The sequence below is a fragment of the Lynx rufus genome, unplaced genomic scaffold (genome assembly GCF_022079265.1).
Source record: "Lynx rufus isolate CCGP_SWC_20201006 ecotype Redwood Valley unplaced genomic scaffold, mLynRuf1.p SCAF_7, whole genome shotgun sequence".
Classification (NCBI taxonomy): Eukaryota; Metazoa; Chordata; class Mammalia; order Carnivora; family Felidae; genus Lynx; species Lynx rufus.
In genome coordinates, this window is record NW_025814889.1 from 126051988 (window position 1) to 126071890 (window position 19903).

At 40.0% G+C, this 19903-nt stretch overlaps 1 protein-coding gene across 1 annotated transcript in view; it reads left to right on the plus strand.

The window, feature by feature from the left end:
- The window catches only part of POLR3B (RNA polymerase III subunit B), a 104594-nt gene that overhangs the window by 21125 nt on the left and 63566 nt on the right, over positions 1–19903 (plus strand). The window contains exons 10-12 of the mRNA XM_047066868.1: positions 4737–4859; positions 9627–9746; positions 12505–12639. Coding sequence (XP_046922824.1) covers positions 4737–4859; positions 9627–9746; positions 12505–12639 — 378 coding nt within the window. The remainder of the gene's footprint in view (positions 1–4736; positions 4860–9626; positions 9747–12504; positions 12640–19903) is intronic.

Sequence of the window (19903 nt, forward strand, 5' to 3'; positions counted from 1 at the left end):
ACAGCCCTGAGTATTCTTGCACATACGTGTTTGTGCATGTTGCTGAATATTTTGTGAGACTGAACTCCTGGGAATGAAATTATATGTGTTTTTAAAAAACTCGGTGCATGTTGCCAAACTTTCTTCCTGAAATGTAACCTTATATTCTAATCAGCCATGTGTAAGAATTGAAACAACCAATTAAAATTTTTCTGTTTGAATAAACTAAATACATTGGTCGCAGGTAGTCACATTTTGTGGTCTCCCGCTAGAGGGATGTTTTAAAAGCCTGATGGAACCTTGTTTGATAACTTCTAAGACTTTTCCATCTGGGGAGCAGCACGGGATTTGGGAGAGCTTAGCACCAGACAGACATAGGCCTAATTCCCACTTCTCCACTTGTTAGCTGTGTGACCTCCAGACAGATTTCCCAGTCTCCCTGAATCTTGGATAACTCCCCTATAAAGTGAAAATTTCACCTGAGAGGGTTGTTGTGAAGAGCAAAGGAAATCACGCATATTTTGAAAAGTGGATGGCCTAGAAAGAAGACACTGTTTCTCTTGCCTTCGCTCTCCTTATGCAGGAGCAAAATAAACTGGGCGACCAGGAAAGTCACATCATTTCTCTTTTTGTGTTGTGTGGCCCTAACACAGACCTTGACAGTCATTAGGACTTGATGGTTGTTGATTGTAACCAACAATTGGCTAAAAGTGACAGAAGCAGCAGGGTTTCCAGGTTTCATGCTGGGTCTGAATATGATGGCTAAAGCTTTTAAGACCTAGATCAGCCTTATTTATGGACTTGAATCACTACAAAGGTTCTCCTGCCCATGAATCTTTTCCCCCTTTACATTTTGTATTCCCAAGTATTCAGCAGTTGCACTGTGATGGCATCTGTAGTCTGAAAGTTTTTACAGAAAAGATCAGATTTCAAGGGAGCTGGGCATTGTTTCTTGGAAACCAACTTACATTAAAATTGTTGATCTTTGAAGAGAAAAAACTGCAGAGTGAAAGAGGGCTATTACAGTTCTTTTTTCTGCTAAGACCACTTTGAGTAATAATAGATTGATTTCTGTCTAAAGAAAGATTAGAGACTTCTGAATATTAGGTATTTGAAGGACTTAATCCCTTCCCATCTTTCACATGATATATTTCAGCATATCCCCATCAGTGGGCAGGTTTTTCTCTTCTGCTCATTAGCATCTGTCTTTACACGTCACACTTGTAGTCACACTTCGCGGCCATCCAAGGAGATTTCATGCCGCTTTTTAAAGAGCATATTCTCTTACTTTTGTTCATCTTATTGCTGATGGCCAGACTGGGTGACCTGCTGAAACGTATTGTCTCTGCTAATTGTTCATAAGATCATTATGTAGCACTTATTTCTGACTTATCAGGTGAAATGATTTCAGATATCTGGAGTACAAAGAGTGCCATATATAAAAGCTAGTTTTCAGATGTCTAAATTATGTCTGTGAAGCAAAATGGTTGGGCATTTTGCTATTGTTTCCATAGCAATATGCCATTTATTTGTAGCTGTGACAACCCAAGGCTAAACAGTCACAAAATCAGTTTGGTCTTTGGAGCTAGAGCGCTTTTGATGATGACCTGACTTATCACCCTGTGGTTCAGAGACCCAGTATAGGAAGAGTTTAGTCCTTGTAGAGCAAAGCTTTGCCACTGATGATTCTTTCTGCACATATGGTGTCATTTACCATGTGCTTGGCATATCTTCACTTCATGGCTTAGAAATATTTGGAGGGCCTAAGCAGTCTGTTTAGATCCATGTTAGAACACTTGAAAATTTTATGCAGTTATCAAATTACCGCTTAGATTCAGCCTTGGGACAACTTGAAGCAAAAATTCATAATAATGTCAAATGAGGAAGGACTTTTTCATTATTATTAAACACCAAAATGGGTGATGAAGTATATAGTCTCTCCCATTTGGAGATTTCTAAACTAAAAATTAATTATTAAAATAATCCAGGTGGCCTTCGTTCAGAAGATTTAGATGTTGACATGCCTAAAGAAAGGGGGTGGGTGGATCCAGAAAGCTACTGCCAGTTCAGCTCCAAGATTCTTTTTCTGTCCCAGCGAGACCTTGTCCTGCTGTATTATCTGGACGTACTAGGTTTAGCATCTGCCCATATAGCTCTCTTTTAGTGTTTGCACTTTCCTCTGAGAGGGTAGTATATTAGTTACAAAGTTTTATTATCAAAGATTTTAGAGAAGGGTGATTGGATTCTACTGCAAATTAGTTGCCCTAGTATTGTTTTTCTTATATTTTTTATTCCATTGAAATCCATATAACATTCTTTTTTTTTTTAATTGTTTTATTTATTTATTTTAGAGTGTGCACGTGTGAGCACAGGGGAGGAGCAGAGAGAGAGAGAGACAATCCCAAGCAAACTCCATGCTGTCAGTGTGGAGCCTGATGCAAGGCTTGATCTCCTGAACTGTGAGATTGTGACCTGAGCCAAAACCAAGAGTTGATGCTCAGGCTACTGAGCCACCCGGGTGCCCCAGAACCCGATAATATTATTTTGAGATTGACAAGTGGAAGTTAATTTATGTTCTGATTAGCTTTTCACAGAGAAATAGTCTCTTCTGGTATCTCTGGCTGTCTTCTTGCAGACCAAGGAGGAAACGTATACAGCTGTCCGTACGGGCCATAGCTGTCAGAGCACATGCACTCAGTGCTTGTTCAAAGGATAATTTAGGGTCTTGTTTTTGTTTCATTTGTTTAAAAATTAGAAGTGATCATTTTCGAGGATTGCTCTCCTTTAATCCATGAAGTGCTGAGTGTCTTAACGAATTTATGTAATTTTTAAACAGTGGAGTTTATGCCTAGCATCGACGTGAACAAATGCATCATTTTAATTAGAGATAAAAGGACATGAAAATCAAAGTATACAAAAGAGATTTGTGTCCTGAGAGCATCTTTATTGTTCACTAGACAAAAAAATGTTTGGATGAAACAAGTTACATGTTTAAAAAGGTTTTTTTTGTAAGTTTCAGTAGTGAATCTAATGCCAAAAGTTGGTCTGTTAGTTTTTGTGCAAATTCAGCATAGTTTCTGTCGTCAGAGATTTGGCAGTTGCTTGCCTGGGTGGCTCAGGCTCAGGGTCTTTCATGAGTCAAGATGTCAGCCAGGGCTGAAGTCATCAAAGGCTGGGCTGGGGCGTGGGAAGGTCTGCCTTCATGGTGGCTCCTCCACATCAGACCTTTCCGTAGATGGCTCCGGTGTCTTCATGACACTACCCGCGGCTAGCTTCTCTACCCACCCCCCCACCCCCACCCCAGAGGAACACTCTAAGAGAAAGAGCAAGCCAGAGGCTGCAGTGCTGTTTCTAACCAGGCTCCGAAGTTGTACTCTGTGGCTTCCACTTTTTTTTCTGTAGAAGCGAGTCATTAAGTTTAGCCCACACTCGAAGAGGAGAATTAGTTTTTTACCTTTCGTAGAGAGGGTCAAAGAATTGGCGAACCTTTTCTAAACCGCTACGGTTTGCCTCAGAGGGGGGACATAGCATATATTTAGCTCCCCGCCCCCCGAAAGCTTCGAACTTTCGGTAAGTTGACATCTGATCCTAAAGCATCCAGATGGAATTTCTGGATGAGAGATTACTCAGAGTCAAACGGAGGACTGGAGAATTTTGAATCTTCTTGTCGCAGAAATGAAGAAAACTGAGGTGGACAAGGTGACGGGACGGTAGTGGTTGTGAGGTCTGTCTTTGACCTTGCTTTAGGATGGACACCTGAGATCCCTTGACCTAGAGAGGTGCCCTCTCTGTTGTACTCCGGCGCGTGTTCTCAATGTTCCTTACTGGAACTTGAGATTCAGTTTTCCCTTTCTCCCTCGTGTGTGGAGAACTAGGAACCAGAGCATCGAATCCTCACTAGATAGTTATTCCTGGTTCTGTTTTCTCTGCATAGCTAAAGGAAGAATTTTAATGCAAACATAACTTTTCCCCTAACTTCTAAGAAGCAGATTCTTTCTCCGCCAAGAGAGGTGTAGTGAGATTATGCTCTATTTCTTGATGTGGCAGAATTCCAGGCAAGTGTGTGAAGGAGTGAGCCTTCGTGCCATATGGAATCTACAAAGACCTGTGCTGCCGGCTGCCACCTTGAAACACTTAAGAGAAGCGGGTTTCCTAAACCTCTTGAGTGTGTTTTTAGTGTTTTAAAAAACCTCTTTTTAAACTTGCGTAAAGGATAGCTTGATATCTCCAGACTAGTGAGGTAAAACATCCTTTAAGAAAAATCCCTTTAGCCTAAATGTGAACGATTTGACAGTTCTCAGAAAAATTAGTCTTGTGACAAAATTAATTGGGGTTCTGTTTGTTTTCAGCGATGTGTATTTTCTGATTAGTGCCCTTTGGGTGTTTTGGGGTTTTTGTTTTTTGTTTTTTGTTTTTGTTTTCAGTTTGTTTTTGTAATTGTGACCAGTGTCTCCACTATACCTTCCTACCTCCTTTTTTCATGATGAAACTCCTAGGCTATTTAAACATTTTAGAAGATGACACACATGCAAAAAGTGCTTGAGAATGTTTGTTTTCGTCTTCCGAATCAAAATTTCTGTTTTCAGGTTCTTCTGCAGCTTGTGCTATGGCTGCCAATGCCAGATGGCACCATTTCTGAGAAAAGAGCTAGCTTTTGCTTAGAAGTAATACCCACAAACAATGCCGAATTAGCATAAGCAAATGTCAGTGAGTTAACACAAAGCCAACACTCTTTCTATCTTTTCTTTCCTTCCTAGGCCATGGGTGTGGAGAGTGACCAGGAAATTGTACAGATGATTGGAACAGAGGAGCACGTGATGGCTGCATTTGGGCCCAGTCTGGAAGAGTGCCAGAAAGCTCAGATTTTCACACAGATGCAGGTGTGTCTTTTCATGTCGTCCTTTGTATGAAAGGGAATTGGAGATTTAATGCTGCCCATGGATAAAGCATCGGATGCAGTCACTTCTTGGGGTGTAGGTGTGGGAGGGTGTTGGGGAGGACCAGTAGAGAAGCTTCTTTGACTTGTGCTTTAGGAATTAGAAGAAGGAATTTGCCTTGACAGATTATCAGCCTGTGGTGTCTAACTTGGAAGGGGGATATGTGGCCAAGAGGCTTTTGTTCTGATATAATAGCAAGTGTGCTTTTTTCATTTATTTGCCTAAATGATTTATGATTTTGAACTACAACAACTCCAGTGTAGAAGACTTTTTTTTCCCTCAGTTCTCCTCAATTTCCCTTTTATTCCCTACTTCCAGTTGCTTTCAGTGTCCAGTGTGGTCTGAATCCCTTTTTCTGAATTCCCAGCGTCATCAGCAAGAAAATTCAAGATCAGAAACCCTTTACCAGGGTAGAGCTCTGTAGAGCCTTCATCGACCTGCTAAGGAATTCCTAGTTGGAACCTGGGGATTTTAGGACACAACACTCAAAGATGAAGACAGGGAGATATATATGCTAAACATAATAAAATGAATTGTACTTCCTGCCCTGGTGACAGGGAGCCCTAATGCCCACATTTAGAATGTTTAGTCCCACATTTGTAAAGTACTTTGCTCCATGTAAAGTGGTGGCCTTACTCATAGCCCTGGGAGGCAGGGATTCCCTGCTATCGAAGCACAACAGATTGTTCTTACGTATCCATACGTACATTGTCTGTTCTGTGGGTTACTTTCAACAAGGTGTAAATTCCAGGCTGCTTTTTCCTTGTTACCCAGGATACTTGTAGAGGTAGCATTTTCCCACTTACATCTGTTAGTGTGTGTTGATGTTTTCTTAGAGTCAGAAAAACATTCAAGAAGGTTGATCGTTGTACGTCAGTGTATATATAATCCCAAGGCACAAACCAGTAGGGATTATTATTACTGCCTTCCTCTTTTTATGCAGTTAAGTAATAGCTCCAGTTATTGGGCAGGTGGCATCAGGAGAAGTTGTTTGGATCTAGGAGGTTCTATCTGTGGTCTTTATTGAAAACGAAATACTTAGTGTTCATGAATCTTTGTTTCCAACTGGAATTGTACTGTACAAGGGTTCCAAGAACATGAAGAGGAAACGTTAAGAAACAGCCAGGAGTTGGCTCAATGTGGGGAGACACGCTCTCTCCTTCAAAGCTACGAAATGCTGAGGAAGAGCAGTTTACCTTAATGGTAGTTCAGCGGATTCAGTGAGATCTGTGAATATTCATTTTATAACAGCATCATTGTTGCTCAGATAACCCTGTAACACCATGGTGTGGCTTGTGTGAAAAGGCTAAATAGTGGGTTGCAAAATCATTTATTTTTTTTAAATAGGTGCTGACAAAGTTAGCTAACTGAATGAGAGAAGTTCAGTTAAAGGTGAGGGGAATATACAAACAGGGGGTGTAAGGTTGACATGGTTTGTACTCTGTGTGCTGGATTAGAGCATTGAATAATTATTCGCAGCTAATAAGAGGCTATAGAGAAATGCATACTCCGAAATGGTTGGTAAGTTGAACACGAGTTCGGGCAGTGTGGCTATTTGTTATTCTAAGTGAACATGGAGCAGATCTGCAGTGTATTCTTCTATAATAGAACTTTTGACAACATGGCACTTAGTGGATTGCTAAACCACCTGCGTTGTGTTTGTGTTTAATGCCTCCCTTCTCAGTCTCTCCTCCATTCCTTCTGCCCACAGAGCCTTTTGCTGGGCCTTGGTCACGGACGTTTTCTATCATCCTTGTCAAGGGCTGTGGTATAGAGAGAAGAAATTATTAGCCTTTTGGAGGATAGGATGCACTTGGGGGTGTCATCTTGGCCTGTTTGTGACCAGACTGGGCTCTTACCCCAACCCTCACACTATGAACCCTTGGCAACATTATTAATTATTTTAGGGAAGAGCTGACTTTTGCTATATAGAAGGGATACTGGGCTCCCCTGTGTTCCTCTGTTTTTCCCTCAAAGTGAAGGATCTTTAGCCTCTTTCCCAAGGGAACTGGAAGACCAAAATTTAATGAGGACAGCTTAGTTTAGGGAAGACTGAACTGCCTGTCTCTTGGCAGTTCCCACTGACTGTGGGCTTGCTTTCATTAGTTACTCGGTCCCCACTTGCTGCTAGGTCCCTGCAGCAAGGCTTGGCACAGTCTTAGTTTATCATCTGCTCTAACGGATGTTTAACTGAGAAGATCCTGGGTCTGATGTCCCAATCTCACCACGGAGGAGTTCTGTTCAGTTCCTGGCCCTGAACCAGTCAGTGAGAATCAAAGAAAAAGATGACACAACGTCTAGTTGGAGAGACATACCCATAAATAGACAATCAAATTACGGTGTGGTCTGAAGTGGAAAGAAAGCACTTAGTTCTTTATCCATAAGGAATTCAAGTAGAGAAAAAGGAGTGGGGTTAGGAAGGCTTCAGAGAGGAAGTGATACCTGAGCTAAGTTTTGAAGCACAGAAAAGAAATTTCCCAGACATTCAACTGGGGACAGGAATTTCAAGGTAAAGAATCAGGAATCCTAGCCCTCTCTTCTAACGGAAAGCCAATTTAAAAAAACAAACAAACAAAAAAGTGCGTTCATTTGTTGCTACAGAATAATAAGAACCACATCATCTTCTTCTTGAAGAACTTTTCATTATGGGAAAACCTCAACACATACAAAGTATACAGATTAGTATTATGAATCCTCATGTGCCCACCACACAGCTTTGATAATTACAAAACGCTTTGACATTCTTGTTTCATGTAAATGTCTACCTACTCCTCACCAGTTATTTGATTAGTTTTTAATACTTCATTTTTATATGTACATTTCAGCATACATAAATTCTAAGTCTTAATTGCACAATTGTGCATAATTTTTATCACATGTAGAATATTTTTCCATTACCCTGGAAAGTTCCTTCATGCCCCTTCTTAGCTACTTTTTACCTCTGTCCTCTGATTTTCTTCCCCACTGTTCTGATTTTTCACCACAGATTAATTTTGCCTGTTCTAGAACTTTATAGGTGGAATTATGCAGTATGTACTTTTCTGTGGCCAGTTTCTTTTGCTGAGCGTACTGGCTGATAATTCATCCAAGTTGCTTTTATGTCATTTATCCACGCAGTTCCATTTTATTACTGAATAGCATTCCATTGTATGAATATACCACAGTTTATTTTTTCCTGTTGATGGGCACTTGGTTGTTTCACTCGGGATGCATAAAGCTGCTGTATGCATTCCTGTACAAGCCTTTGCCTGGACACTTCAGCATTTCTCTTGGATAAGTACCTACAAATAGGATTGTTGGATCAAAGAGCCATTGTGAATATAACTTTTTATAAGGTTGGAACTGCCACACCTTTTTCCCAAGCAGTTGTACCATTTTGCAGTCCCACCCCCCTGTGTGAGAGTTCCGATTGCTCCGCATCCTCACCAACATTTGGTCTTGTCAGTCCTTTTAATTTTAGCCATTCTACTAGGCGTTCAGTGGTGTCTGTACCATTGTGGTTTTAATATGTGTTTCCCTGATGACTACTGATGTTTAACACTTTTTCATGGACTTACTGACTGACTTTCTTGGTGAAGTATGTCCAAATATTTTGCTCGTTTTCCTCGTTGAGTTGTCTTTTTAGTATTGAACTTTTAAAAGTCCTTTAAAAAACATTCTGGATATAAATCCCTTGACAGATTTATGTATCATAACGTTTTTTTTTTTTTTGGTTTGACTTACAGTTATTGATTTCTGTCCTGTGTAAAGAAGTTTCTCTTACTCCAAGGGCAAGAATATGGTTCTAGTATTTATGCTTATGTCTGAAATCCACTTAAACTAATAATTTTTTTATTTGTTGTGAGGTAGAGGTCAGAGTTAATTTTTTACTTTGTAGCTGCTTAATTGTTTCAACACCATTTGTGGAAAAGATTTTCCCTTGCGGATTGAATTGCTTTGGTACTTTTGTCAAAAATCATCTGACCATGAAAGCATGGGTTTATTTCTGGATGTATTTTCTTCCATTGATCTATTTGTCCTTATGCCAGTATCACACTGCCTTGAGTACCATAGCTTTCTAATCAAAAGTAGCTAATGTAAATCTTCCAACTTTCCTTTTTCAAGAGCACTTTAGCTATTCTAGGTCTTTTGCATTTCCAAGTAAATTGTAGAATCAATAGATTTTTGGTCAGTTTGGAGAGAATTGTAACAGTAAGCCATCTTAACACTATTAAACCTTCCCAGTCCATGAAAATGACATAACCCTCCATTTACTTAGGCTTTGTTTTCTCCCAGCAATGCTTTGTAGCTTTCAGGATAGAGGTCTTAACATGATGTGCTTCCTTTTTGAGGGAAAAGAGGCGCAGCTCCAGAATGTTAACTGTGGACAGTGGTTCTCTCTGGGAGGAGGATTGGTGGCTGCTTCATATACGTAATGCATGTGTGTATATATGCATAATCTGTTCATTTGTGTATTCTAAACTTCCTACAGTGATCATGTATCAATTTTGTAATAAGAAAACTATAAAATAAGGGAACCAGTGTATTGGACAGCATATAATGCTTTTTGTCATTGATCCATGACAAATGTTGATTTTTGACTAAACCTCATGCAGCATTCTCTATAACCAGAATCCTTGTCTTTTTGCTTATAGTGTTATGTATGGGTTGGTGTTTAATAAATTTCCTCTAGTGGTGTCATTCAAACATCATTATATTCTGTTTTTATAGGCGTTAAAATATATAGGGAACAAAGTAAGGAGGCAAAGGATGTGGGGAGGTGGACCAAAGAAGACCAAAATAGAGGAGGCAAGAGAACTCCTGGCTTCTACCATCCTGACACACGTCCCAGTGAGTAGCACTGAACAAGTGTGAGCTGTGGTCATTGTGGGGTCCTTGTGTTGAAGAATTTTGAATACAAGTTTACATTAATTAAAATCTGGTTCTGTAAGAAAAGAGAGACTCTGAAAAGGACTGGACTGCCCCCGTGGAAATAATCTCCCATTATCAGTGGTTTATTTGTACTTTGGGAATGTTAGCTGTATTCCATCATTATCATCCTGTTTACTCTCTTGTGGTTCTTTTGATTTAAAATTACAGTTTTTTATATTCATACCTATATTAGTGCTGCTACTAGATTTCATGGTTTTGAAGGGCAGAGATGGTGTTAGATTTTTTTTTTTTAATTTTCACATATATTTCGTATATATATATTTCATACATATATATACACATACATATGTGTGTGTGTGTGTATATATATTATACATATATATATATGTATATGTTTTTATTTATTTTTGAGAGAGAGACAGAATGTGAACGGGGAAGGGGCAAACAGAGGAGGAGACAGAGAATCCGAAGCAGGCTCCAGGCTCTGAGCTGTCAGCACAGAGCCTGACGTGGGGCTTGAACTTATGACCCATGAAATCATAACCTGAGCTGAAGTTGGACGCTTGACCAACTGAGCCACCCAGGAGCCCTGATGGTATTAGATGTTTTCAAATGAAGCAAGCTTATAGGGCCTTGCTCACTTATTCTTTTTATTGTAAAATACATATGAAAATTTACCATCTTTAAGTATACAGTTCTGTGGCATTAAGTACATTCTCACCGTTGTGCTACCATTACCATCATAGATACTTTTTTAAAATACTAGTTGGTTTATCTCCTAGACCTTGAATTTAATTTAATTTGATTTGATTTTAAGTTTATTTATCTTGAGAGAGAGCATGCAAGTAGGCTTTGCGCTAATAGTGATATGGGGCTCAAACTCACGAACCGTGAGATCATGACCCGAGCTGAAATCAAGAGTTGGACACTTAACTGATTGAGCCAGCCAGGTGCCCCATAGACCATGAATTTTAGAGTTCACATTGTCCAGCCACCTTTACTTACAGTACAGATTCTCCAGTCCAGACAAGCTGGATGGTTTGTCTTGCCACCCAGCTGGTTAGTAGACAGAGAGCTAGAATCCATCTTTTGGCCTTGGAACCTGTGCTTAATGCAGTTGACCCTTGAATAAGACGGGTATAAACTGTATGGATCTACAGAGAAAGACAGATACCATATGTTTTTACTCTTATGTGGGTCCTGAGAAACTTAACAGGAACCCATGGGGGAGGGGAAGGGAAGGAAAAAAAAAAAAAAAGGTTAGAGTGGGAGAGAGCCAAAGCATAAGAGACTCTTAAAAAATGAGAACAAACTGAGGGCTGATGGGGGGTGGGAGGGAGGGAAGGGTGGGTGATGGGTATTGAACAGCACATCTTTTGGGATGAGCACTGGGTGTTATGTGGAAACCAATTTGATAATAAATTTCATATATTTAAAAAATAAAATAAACTGCATGGGTCCCCTTATATGTGTTGTTTTTTTCTTTCACTAAGTACAGTGCAGTACCATAAATATATTTTCTCTTCCTTAAGATTTTCTTAGTCACATTTTTTCCCCTCTTATTTTATTGTAAGAATACAGTATGTAACAATCAAAATATGTGTTGACTGTTTATGTTATCAATAAGGCTTCTGGTAAACAGTAGGCTATTAGTAGTTAAGTTTTGGGGGAGGTAAAATTTATACATAGATTTTCAACTGTGCAAGGAGTCGATGCCCCACATGCCTATGTTGTTTAAAGGCCAGTTGTATTTACTTTTTATTAATTTACCATTAAACAGAGATTGGCCATGAGGGATGTGGGCCATAAGGGAGTAATCATTCCTCTCCATTTACTATAACGTTACCCTTTCTAAGTGATAGTATTATTTATTAGACATTCTTACTAACCAAATACTGTAGTCTGGCTTATAATGAGTGTATTGTTCATGTGTATTATTCACAAATGATCTAATTCTAGGGTTACATACTCTCCCTTCAGGAACTGATCATAAAGGAAAGTCAAGGGATCTGTGGAAGTGGACAGTGACCACCGAAATACATTCAGATTGGATATTCTTATTTTAAGTTTTTTTTTTTTTAACGTTTTATTTATTTTTGAGACAGAGAGAGACAGAGCATGAACGGGGGAGGGGCAGAGAGAGGGGGAGACACAGAATGGAAGCAGGCTCCAGGCTCTGAGCCATCAGCCCAGAGCCCGACACGGGGCTCGAACTCACGGACCGCGAGATCGTGACCTGAGCTGAAGTCGGACGCTCAACCGACTGAGCCACCCAGGCGCCCCTGGATATTCTTATTTTAAAACACCTTGTTGGCTAAATAATATACAGATCTCTGATTCTGCCATTTGTATGTGTTTTGACTAATTCAAAGAATTAGAAAATTCTTAATATCAAAACTAGGTCTCAATAGAATTTTAAATTCTGGATGACCATTTAAAAGTCAGGACAGCTACAGTGAGTGTCTCTGGCTCCCCACTGCTTTTCCAGGCAGCCTCTCTGTCTCCAGCAGAGACAGAGACAGTCTCTTGGACTGCCTCGGTGCCTCAGGACCCAGAGAAAGGAAGTGGTAACTGCGAGTCCATGGGCCAGCCCAGGGAGGGTGGTGGGCTCCACCTCTTTGAGGGAATGGCATGAAATGTACGGGGAAGGAAGGAAGGAGTTGATAGTGGCCAATGTGCATTGTCTCAGAAATTTTCTCTAACTCCTATATTACAGGTTAAAGAATTCAATTTCCGAGCAAAATGTATCTACACTGCAGTGATGGTGCGAAGAGTGATTCTGGCCCAAGGAGATAACAAAGTGGATGACAGAGACTATTATGGTAACAAGCGATTGGAGTTGGCAGGACAGGTGATTTAATTACTTTATGTCAGTGGGCCTGAGCTTCAGGTGTAGGTGTGGGGTTCAAGGTTTTTCAAAGCATTAATGCTTACTCAGAATCCCAGTATTAAATAAAAACGGAGCCTCTCTGGCCGAGGTGAGGTATAAGGGCTTATTTCTCTACCTGCTGTCTCTTTCCCTGCCTCTCCTCTGGGGGATTCGTAAAAGTTTGCTCTGTAGCACAAAGTGTAGACTCTAGCGGGGTCCCTGATGATCTTGCCCCACTGTACCTTTCTAGCCCTGTCTCATGCCAAGGCAGGCCACTTACATCTTCCCAAACACTCCATGATGCTCTTTCATCCTTCCACACCTTTGAGTTCTGCCTTCTGCCTAAGTTGCCCCTCTCCCGTGTCCCTTTACCCTCCCCCAACTGAGGAGCTGCTATCCGTTCTTCATTCTTGGAGTCACCCTCTTTGAAACCTTCTGTGAACCCCAGGAGAAGTTAGTTGCTCTGTCTTCCAAATGCCAAAGACACTTTGTTCAGGTCTTTATTTATATGCTAAAGTCTACATAATTCTTTACCTGCCAGCTTCTTCCCCCTGCCCTAGACAGTAAGCTCACTGGGGACAAGAATACTTTATATTCATCTTTCTAATCCCCCTGTAAAGTGCTAGGCACCAGAGATGCATTGGTGAGTGACACTCTCTGAGGCACCTGGTCTCAAGAGTGCATTTTGGTAGGGGAGACAGTGAACAAATAAACAGCAAAGAAATGAGATGATGTTAAACAGTCATATGTGTTTAAAGAAAACCCCAAATAGGCTAATGTTAGAGAGTTGGGTTGTTGGTGGAGGAAAGGCATGTTACTTTAGTCAGCATGATTAGGAAAGATCTCTTTGAAAAAAGTGCTGTATTTTAAGCTGGGCCCTCAGACATGCCTCTGAGAATTGAATGAGAAGAAACTAGTCTCAGGCAACCTTGGGAACTGCATTCCAGCAATAGCCCTTTGCACATGTGCACAGCCCTGCACAGTTCCAGCACCAGGGGGCTGGAGGAGGATCAGGGCAGCTGGAGTGCATGAGGCAGTGGGGCTGGGGAGGGGGGCGCAGGGAGGGTGCAGAGGACATTGGAGAACTAGTCTGTGGGCCATGGAAGGGGTTTTGGATTTCGTTTTCCTTGTAGTGGGAAACCACTGGAGAATTATAATCACGGAAGTGACATGATCTGATTTTTATTTTAGAAAGCGCTGATATGGAAACGAATAGGCCAGGAATGAGCCAGTTAAGAGGCTGTGACAGTATTGCATGTGACAGATGTTGGTGGCTAGGATAACAGATACTACAACTAAAACTTTAAAAGTAGGATTAAAAAGTGATAGCACTTTTAGGTTTTGGAAGAAGGTTAGTGTCTGGACTGCTGGGGAAGTTCTGTGTGGTTAATGGTTGATGCTAGCAGGTGGGTTTTCCGCCACCTTCAGATTGACCTCTGTTCAGGGTATCATGGGTATCCCCACCACCATCAGTCCCAATTTTTAGTTATTTAATTGGCAAAAATCATGCTGTTAAATGAGTTCATTAAAAAAATGTTGATTGTTTAAGCATAAGTAATGGAGTCAGGAGAGGAGAGACTATCCTGTTGCTTAAAAAATTAGAATTAAAAAGAGAGTTCCCGTGTGCAAGAAAACATTGCTTTATAAACAATGTAAAGACATAAAAGGCATTGTGTTGGCAAAAATGTGTAAAAACAATAGCTGCTAATTTCACACCCCATGGGATGAGGGAGTATAAATGTGCTTCAGCTTTAGATAACAGAGCTGGATCCACTGGCCAAGTGGGTTCACAGAGCTTTCCCTCCGTCTCTCTGCCACCAGAGGGCTGGCAGGCCAGCCGCCAGTAGAGGTGTTAGCAAAACCTACCGATTTCAGGCTTAATCTTTTCACCTACCTTTTCTTTTTCGGTAATGTGTTCATTATTTGCTGAGCATTACTCTATTCTTTGTCTGCAAATTTTTTGTTTCTAATGCAGCTCGCTTTGTATGGGTGAGATATGGAACGGCACCAAAAATCCGGCACCCTGGAAAGCCAGGGATTTCCACCCTGTGACAAAAGAATGCCGTCTTGACTTCAGAGATTGCCTAATCCCAGCTGTTCTGATAATGTAATTAAGGCTGCCTAATGTCTTTAATTTTGCAACCAGTTTGTGTGAAAAGGAGAATTTGGCACTCTGAAGGCTTAACACTAAATAGCAATCTCAAGACGCCTAATTAGAATTCTCTGACATTAAGCTAATTGGTGAAACTGTATTTCAGCAGCTTAACTTCTTTATTAATTTTTTTTAGCATTTTCATTGAAAATCAATTGATGAGCTGTCAGCATTTTTTCCTTAAATATAATTTGCTCTTTAGTGTTCCTGTCGCAAGCTGGCTGGAAGGCCTAATACTAGCAATGAAAGGTGTTGAATATTATCACCAGCGTTTCATCTCTTTTAATCATTTTACTCTTGACCTAGATAATGTGGCTTATTGTGTGATTTGGCCTTGTAGTTTCCTACTGCCCTGTGAACTGGAGAACGTAATTTCTCTTAAACCAAAAATCTAGAGGGGGAGAAATTTAATGAGGCAGTAGTTCTGTGGAGTGTGCTCTTAATGTTTTACTTGTTTAGGACAAGAGGCGTTTCCTTGCGTTTGAATCGGGGGGCTATGGCGAATTCAGCTGGGATCCAAGAAACTTTGTCATAATTTGAGACACAAAAGTCTAAGTGTAAAGGACTAATTAAAATAGAGCTGAGCCTTTGTGGTTTAGGTTAAGGGCATTTGCTTCTGTTCAGGAGGCTTATTCAAGTTCCTTTTGCCAGTTTCCACAGGAAGTTGCTGCAATGGGCCTCTTCATCCTGCTCACCCCTCTGCACCTGCTTCCATTCCCATATTCTTTCCATGAGTGAAGCTGCTGGGTCTGAGTTGAAGAAAGGATTAAGCTCTCAGAGGAGGAAGTTTTCTTTTTAGAACACTTCTGACATGGTACATTCAAGTCCAAGGTCCTGGCTCTCCTCTCTGCAAAGTTGATTTTAGTAGAAAAGTGGAAGGACATGTCCTAACTTAAGGGGGAAAAGCATAAAATCACATTCCACTTTGGCAATTCTTCAGCAGTTAGCTCGAGGAGAAAAGTCATTTGCTTTGAATATCTTCTTCATTATGAGTCCAGAAGCTACCTATGGGTTATAAACATTCAAGAATATAGTCAGTATGGAACTTGGATAATCTTTAGCTTACATGGTTTCGCTGAGTTCAGAATTCCCACTTCAGTAAGTAGTGTATATATGATGCCCCCATGATATTGCTTTAATGTTTTTTTAGGTGACTTAGATTACAAAGACATCAAGCTTTTTTCTTTCTCTGTAAAGGAAAAAAAAATGCCTACAAAAGGGAGAAAAAGAAACTAACGCAATTAATTGTACAGAGGCACTGAAGTGTTTGTAGTATCTATTATATTTGATTGTTGAAGAAGCGTACCTGCTGTTTGTTTGTAGTGAGCCACCAGTTTAGTTTTGGGAACTTTTTATAGATGGTATTCTGGTTATCTGTTGCTGTGTTGCATGCTATCCCAAAACTGTGGCTTAAATTAACAACCATTTCATTATACCTCACAGTTTTGTGGGTCAGGAATTCAGGCAGGATTTGGCTGTGTGATTCTTTTGTTTTACATGGTGTTGATGGAGGTCAGTTGGTGGTACTCTGCTATAGGGTGTGGGAAGGGTGGAAGGCTGGTCTTGGCTAGGGCCTGACCTTTCCAGTGTTGTGGCAATGGAGTGGCTCAGGGCTCCAAACGAATGTTTCCTGTGAACAAGACACAACCAGTACAGCCTTAGTGACCTAGTCTTCAGCTTCGTTTATTTCTACCCGATTGGGAAAAATCGGTTACAACCTCCACCCAGATTTGGGGCAGTGGGAAGATTTGGGCCACACTTCTCAATGTGTAGTTCAGGGGTCACCCAGAGATTTGTAAGTTTACATACATAATTGGGGTTTCCTCCCTGTGGTTCTGTCATTTTCCCCTTTCCAGCTGTTGTGGTAGCACAGATCTTTTTCCTCTGGGTCTTCAATCCAGTAAGACGTTGGGTCTCTCTCTGAGTTTTAGCTTCTCAACGTAGCTTTGACCCTTCTTACCAATGTGGCCTCCCCTTAATTGAAAAGCCTTAACAACGGGAAATGCACCCAGTGCCATTCACTTTTGAGACATGTTGGCTTTCCTCCAGTTTCTGCCTGCTTTTAGACGCTCTTCAGTGGCCTCAGATAGTTTTGATATTTTGTCTGGAGTTTATAACTATTAGCAGATGAGCCCATCTGATAGGAGCTTCTCTACCAATTCTGGAAACAGAACTGTTCTTGTCTGTTCTTATGACTTCCTATTACATCCCATTGACTTGGTTTCTGTGGTTATACTATTTCAGATAGTTACCATGGCTTAATATCATTTAATACTTTATTATGTAATTTTTAACATGAAAATAAAAATGTTACATAAAGTTTTGAAGGGTACAAGTAAAATCAACACCCTCAGATCCACTCTCTGACTATTAATTCTTAATAATCAACCGTTAATACCATTCCGTTAACCGGTGTATTTCTTCCTTACTCTGTTTCTCTTTTCCCCTTATCCTGAATTTTTGCACTTTTTTTTATTATATCATCTGAATTTTTAATTTAAAAAATGTAATATATATTATTAAAGTATAAGTTTTGCTTATTTTTGAGTTTTGTAAAAATAGATTCATACCATGTACCTTTTTCTGGAACATTTTCTTCATTCAACATTGTTCTTAAGATCTGTATTGTTGGGTGTCACTGTACTTCCAGTTTTGTATTATATTCCATTGTATATATGGAATATGATATGATATAGATGATAAATAACACTTTATCCATTCTACCAGTCAAGGCCTTTGTATGATTTCCCTTTTTAAAAAATATTAACATTCATACTTATTTTTTCAGGTGCCCATATGCAAGAGTTTCTACAAATAGGATTGCCAAATCCTAGAGTCAAGTTAAATCTTCAGTTTAACTGGAGAATGTCAAACTAGTTTCCCAAGTATTTGTACATTATACCGTATATGAGTTCCTGATCATCTCCATTCTGTGCCTTAGTATCAAACTTTAAAATTTTTGTGATGTTAATTTGCATTTCCTTTATTACTAATGAGGTTGAGCCTCTTTTACATATGCTTATTGACCATTCCTGTTTTTCCCTCTTTGAAATGCTTTTTGGGTTGTTTGCATTTTCCTTATTGATTTAGAATTTATTTATTTATTTTTTGTAATTCTGGGTTTTGCTGGTGGTTTCCTCATGGTGACTTTCAACTATATATTCCTCTCTATTTCTCTCCTTTAAATTTCTTTTAAACCAGGAATTAAATTGAGAGGCTAGATCAAATTCAAGTTTTTTTTTTTTTTTTTTTGGCTAGAATGCCATTGTACAGTTTGCTGTTATATCCTATCAGGAAGAATATGACTAGTTGTATCTGTATTTGGTGCCATGGGAATTGATCACTGGGAATTTGATCCCATGGTGCCATGAGAATTGATCATTGGGATCTTTCTCTCATGTGAGAGAGAGAAATTCCAGGGAAATATCCAGTATTTGGGACCCTGATTCATCTGTGAAGTTCCCCATCAACTTTTCTCCTGATGGTTTTATTTAACAGCTGATGATGATTATTCCATTATCCATTGTTTAATTAGGGCATGGAAAATAGTGATACTTTTTCTGCTTATTTTGGCTAGAATTTTTCAATAAAGAATACTTTTCAGTATCATCTCTTTGGTTTCCCTGAGACATAATTTATATGGAAAAGGGAGAATAAATGCTTGCTGGATTTTTTTTTTAGCCAGTTTACAGAGTGTTAATTTAGCTCTCTAGTTACCTCCACAGATGAAGGGTTGTTTTTTTTTCTTTCTATCATCATAAACTTAGGAATTTTAACATTTCAACTTAAGTGTTAGAATTACTGTCTCCATTAAAAAATAATAATAAAAAGCCTGCTAGTTTTTGATAGAGATTGCATTTGAATTTATAGATTTGGGGGAGAATTGACATCTAAATACTGAGTCTTCTAATCCATGAACATAGTATATCTCTGCTATTGAGATTCTCTTAATGTCTCTCAGCTTTTTGTATACTAACCTTGTATCTTACAAGCTTGCTAAACTCATTGGTTCTAGTAGGTTTTTTTTTTTTTTTTTAAGACTCTGGGATTTTTTTTATATGGACATACATGGTATCTGCAAGTAATAACAGTTTTCCTTTCCAACACTTACATATTTTTTTTCTTGCCCTAGTGTACTGAATGGTACCGCCAATACAGTGTTGAGTAGGAGTGGTAAGAATGGGTATTCTGTCCTCTTCCCCAATTTTATAAAGCAAAGCTTTCAGTTTCCTGCCCTTCCCAGTGGTATCTGGCCCCTGCCATGTACGAGTGCAGAATCCTTGACCCAGGCATGTTTCCTGCTCCTCTCCCAGGGCAAGATGGTTTGGCTTCTCCTCCTCTTTCCTCTGGCCTTGTACCTTTTCCTGGAATTGGTGACCAGAGGGTTTGCTGGCCTCCCTCCAGCAGTAGAATGCTGTTGCTTGTTACTAGATGTAAGACTTAGGGTGGGAGCAGGGGGGCTTTCCTCTCCACCCTTAGGGACAGATGACTTTTGCTTCTGTCCTTCTCTCAGTGCAGGTCACCTTTGCCCGGAACTATTGGCAGGAGGGTTTCCTGACTTCTCCAGTGACTTAAAGATTTTGCTTCATGCGAGAGAAAGTCCAGGGAAATCAGGTTTTATTGCTTGTTCCAGTGAAGGAATCTTTCTCCGGTCTTTTGCTTTACTTCAGTCTTCCATGAGCACTCCACAGCAAAGAACTTGGGTGTATGGATCCTCTTGTAGGTCTGAGGCTCAGAAGGCATCTAAGCTTCCATGGTAGCCCACATTTGGCTTGTAAGAAGTCCTTAAAATTTTGACTGATTTCTTCTTCTGTGGCAGACTTCATCTCTGTCATGTGTCCCATCTCCCTTGGGAGAGACTGTTACTCTTTGTATTCAGCTCACCTGGGTGCCTTGCAGCCTTACCTCTCTGTTGAACCCCAGAAATGTATGACTTTGTAGTTGATTTATCTGTTTTTGTTATTAGAGTGGAAAAGTATGTTGTCGTGTGACTTTCTGCATCCTACTGGATGTGGAATTTGCAAACTTTCTTAAGCTCTCTACTCCCTCCAAATCCTAGCTTTCCTTCCACCTCTGCTATTCATCTCTTCCATG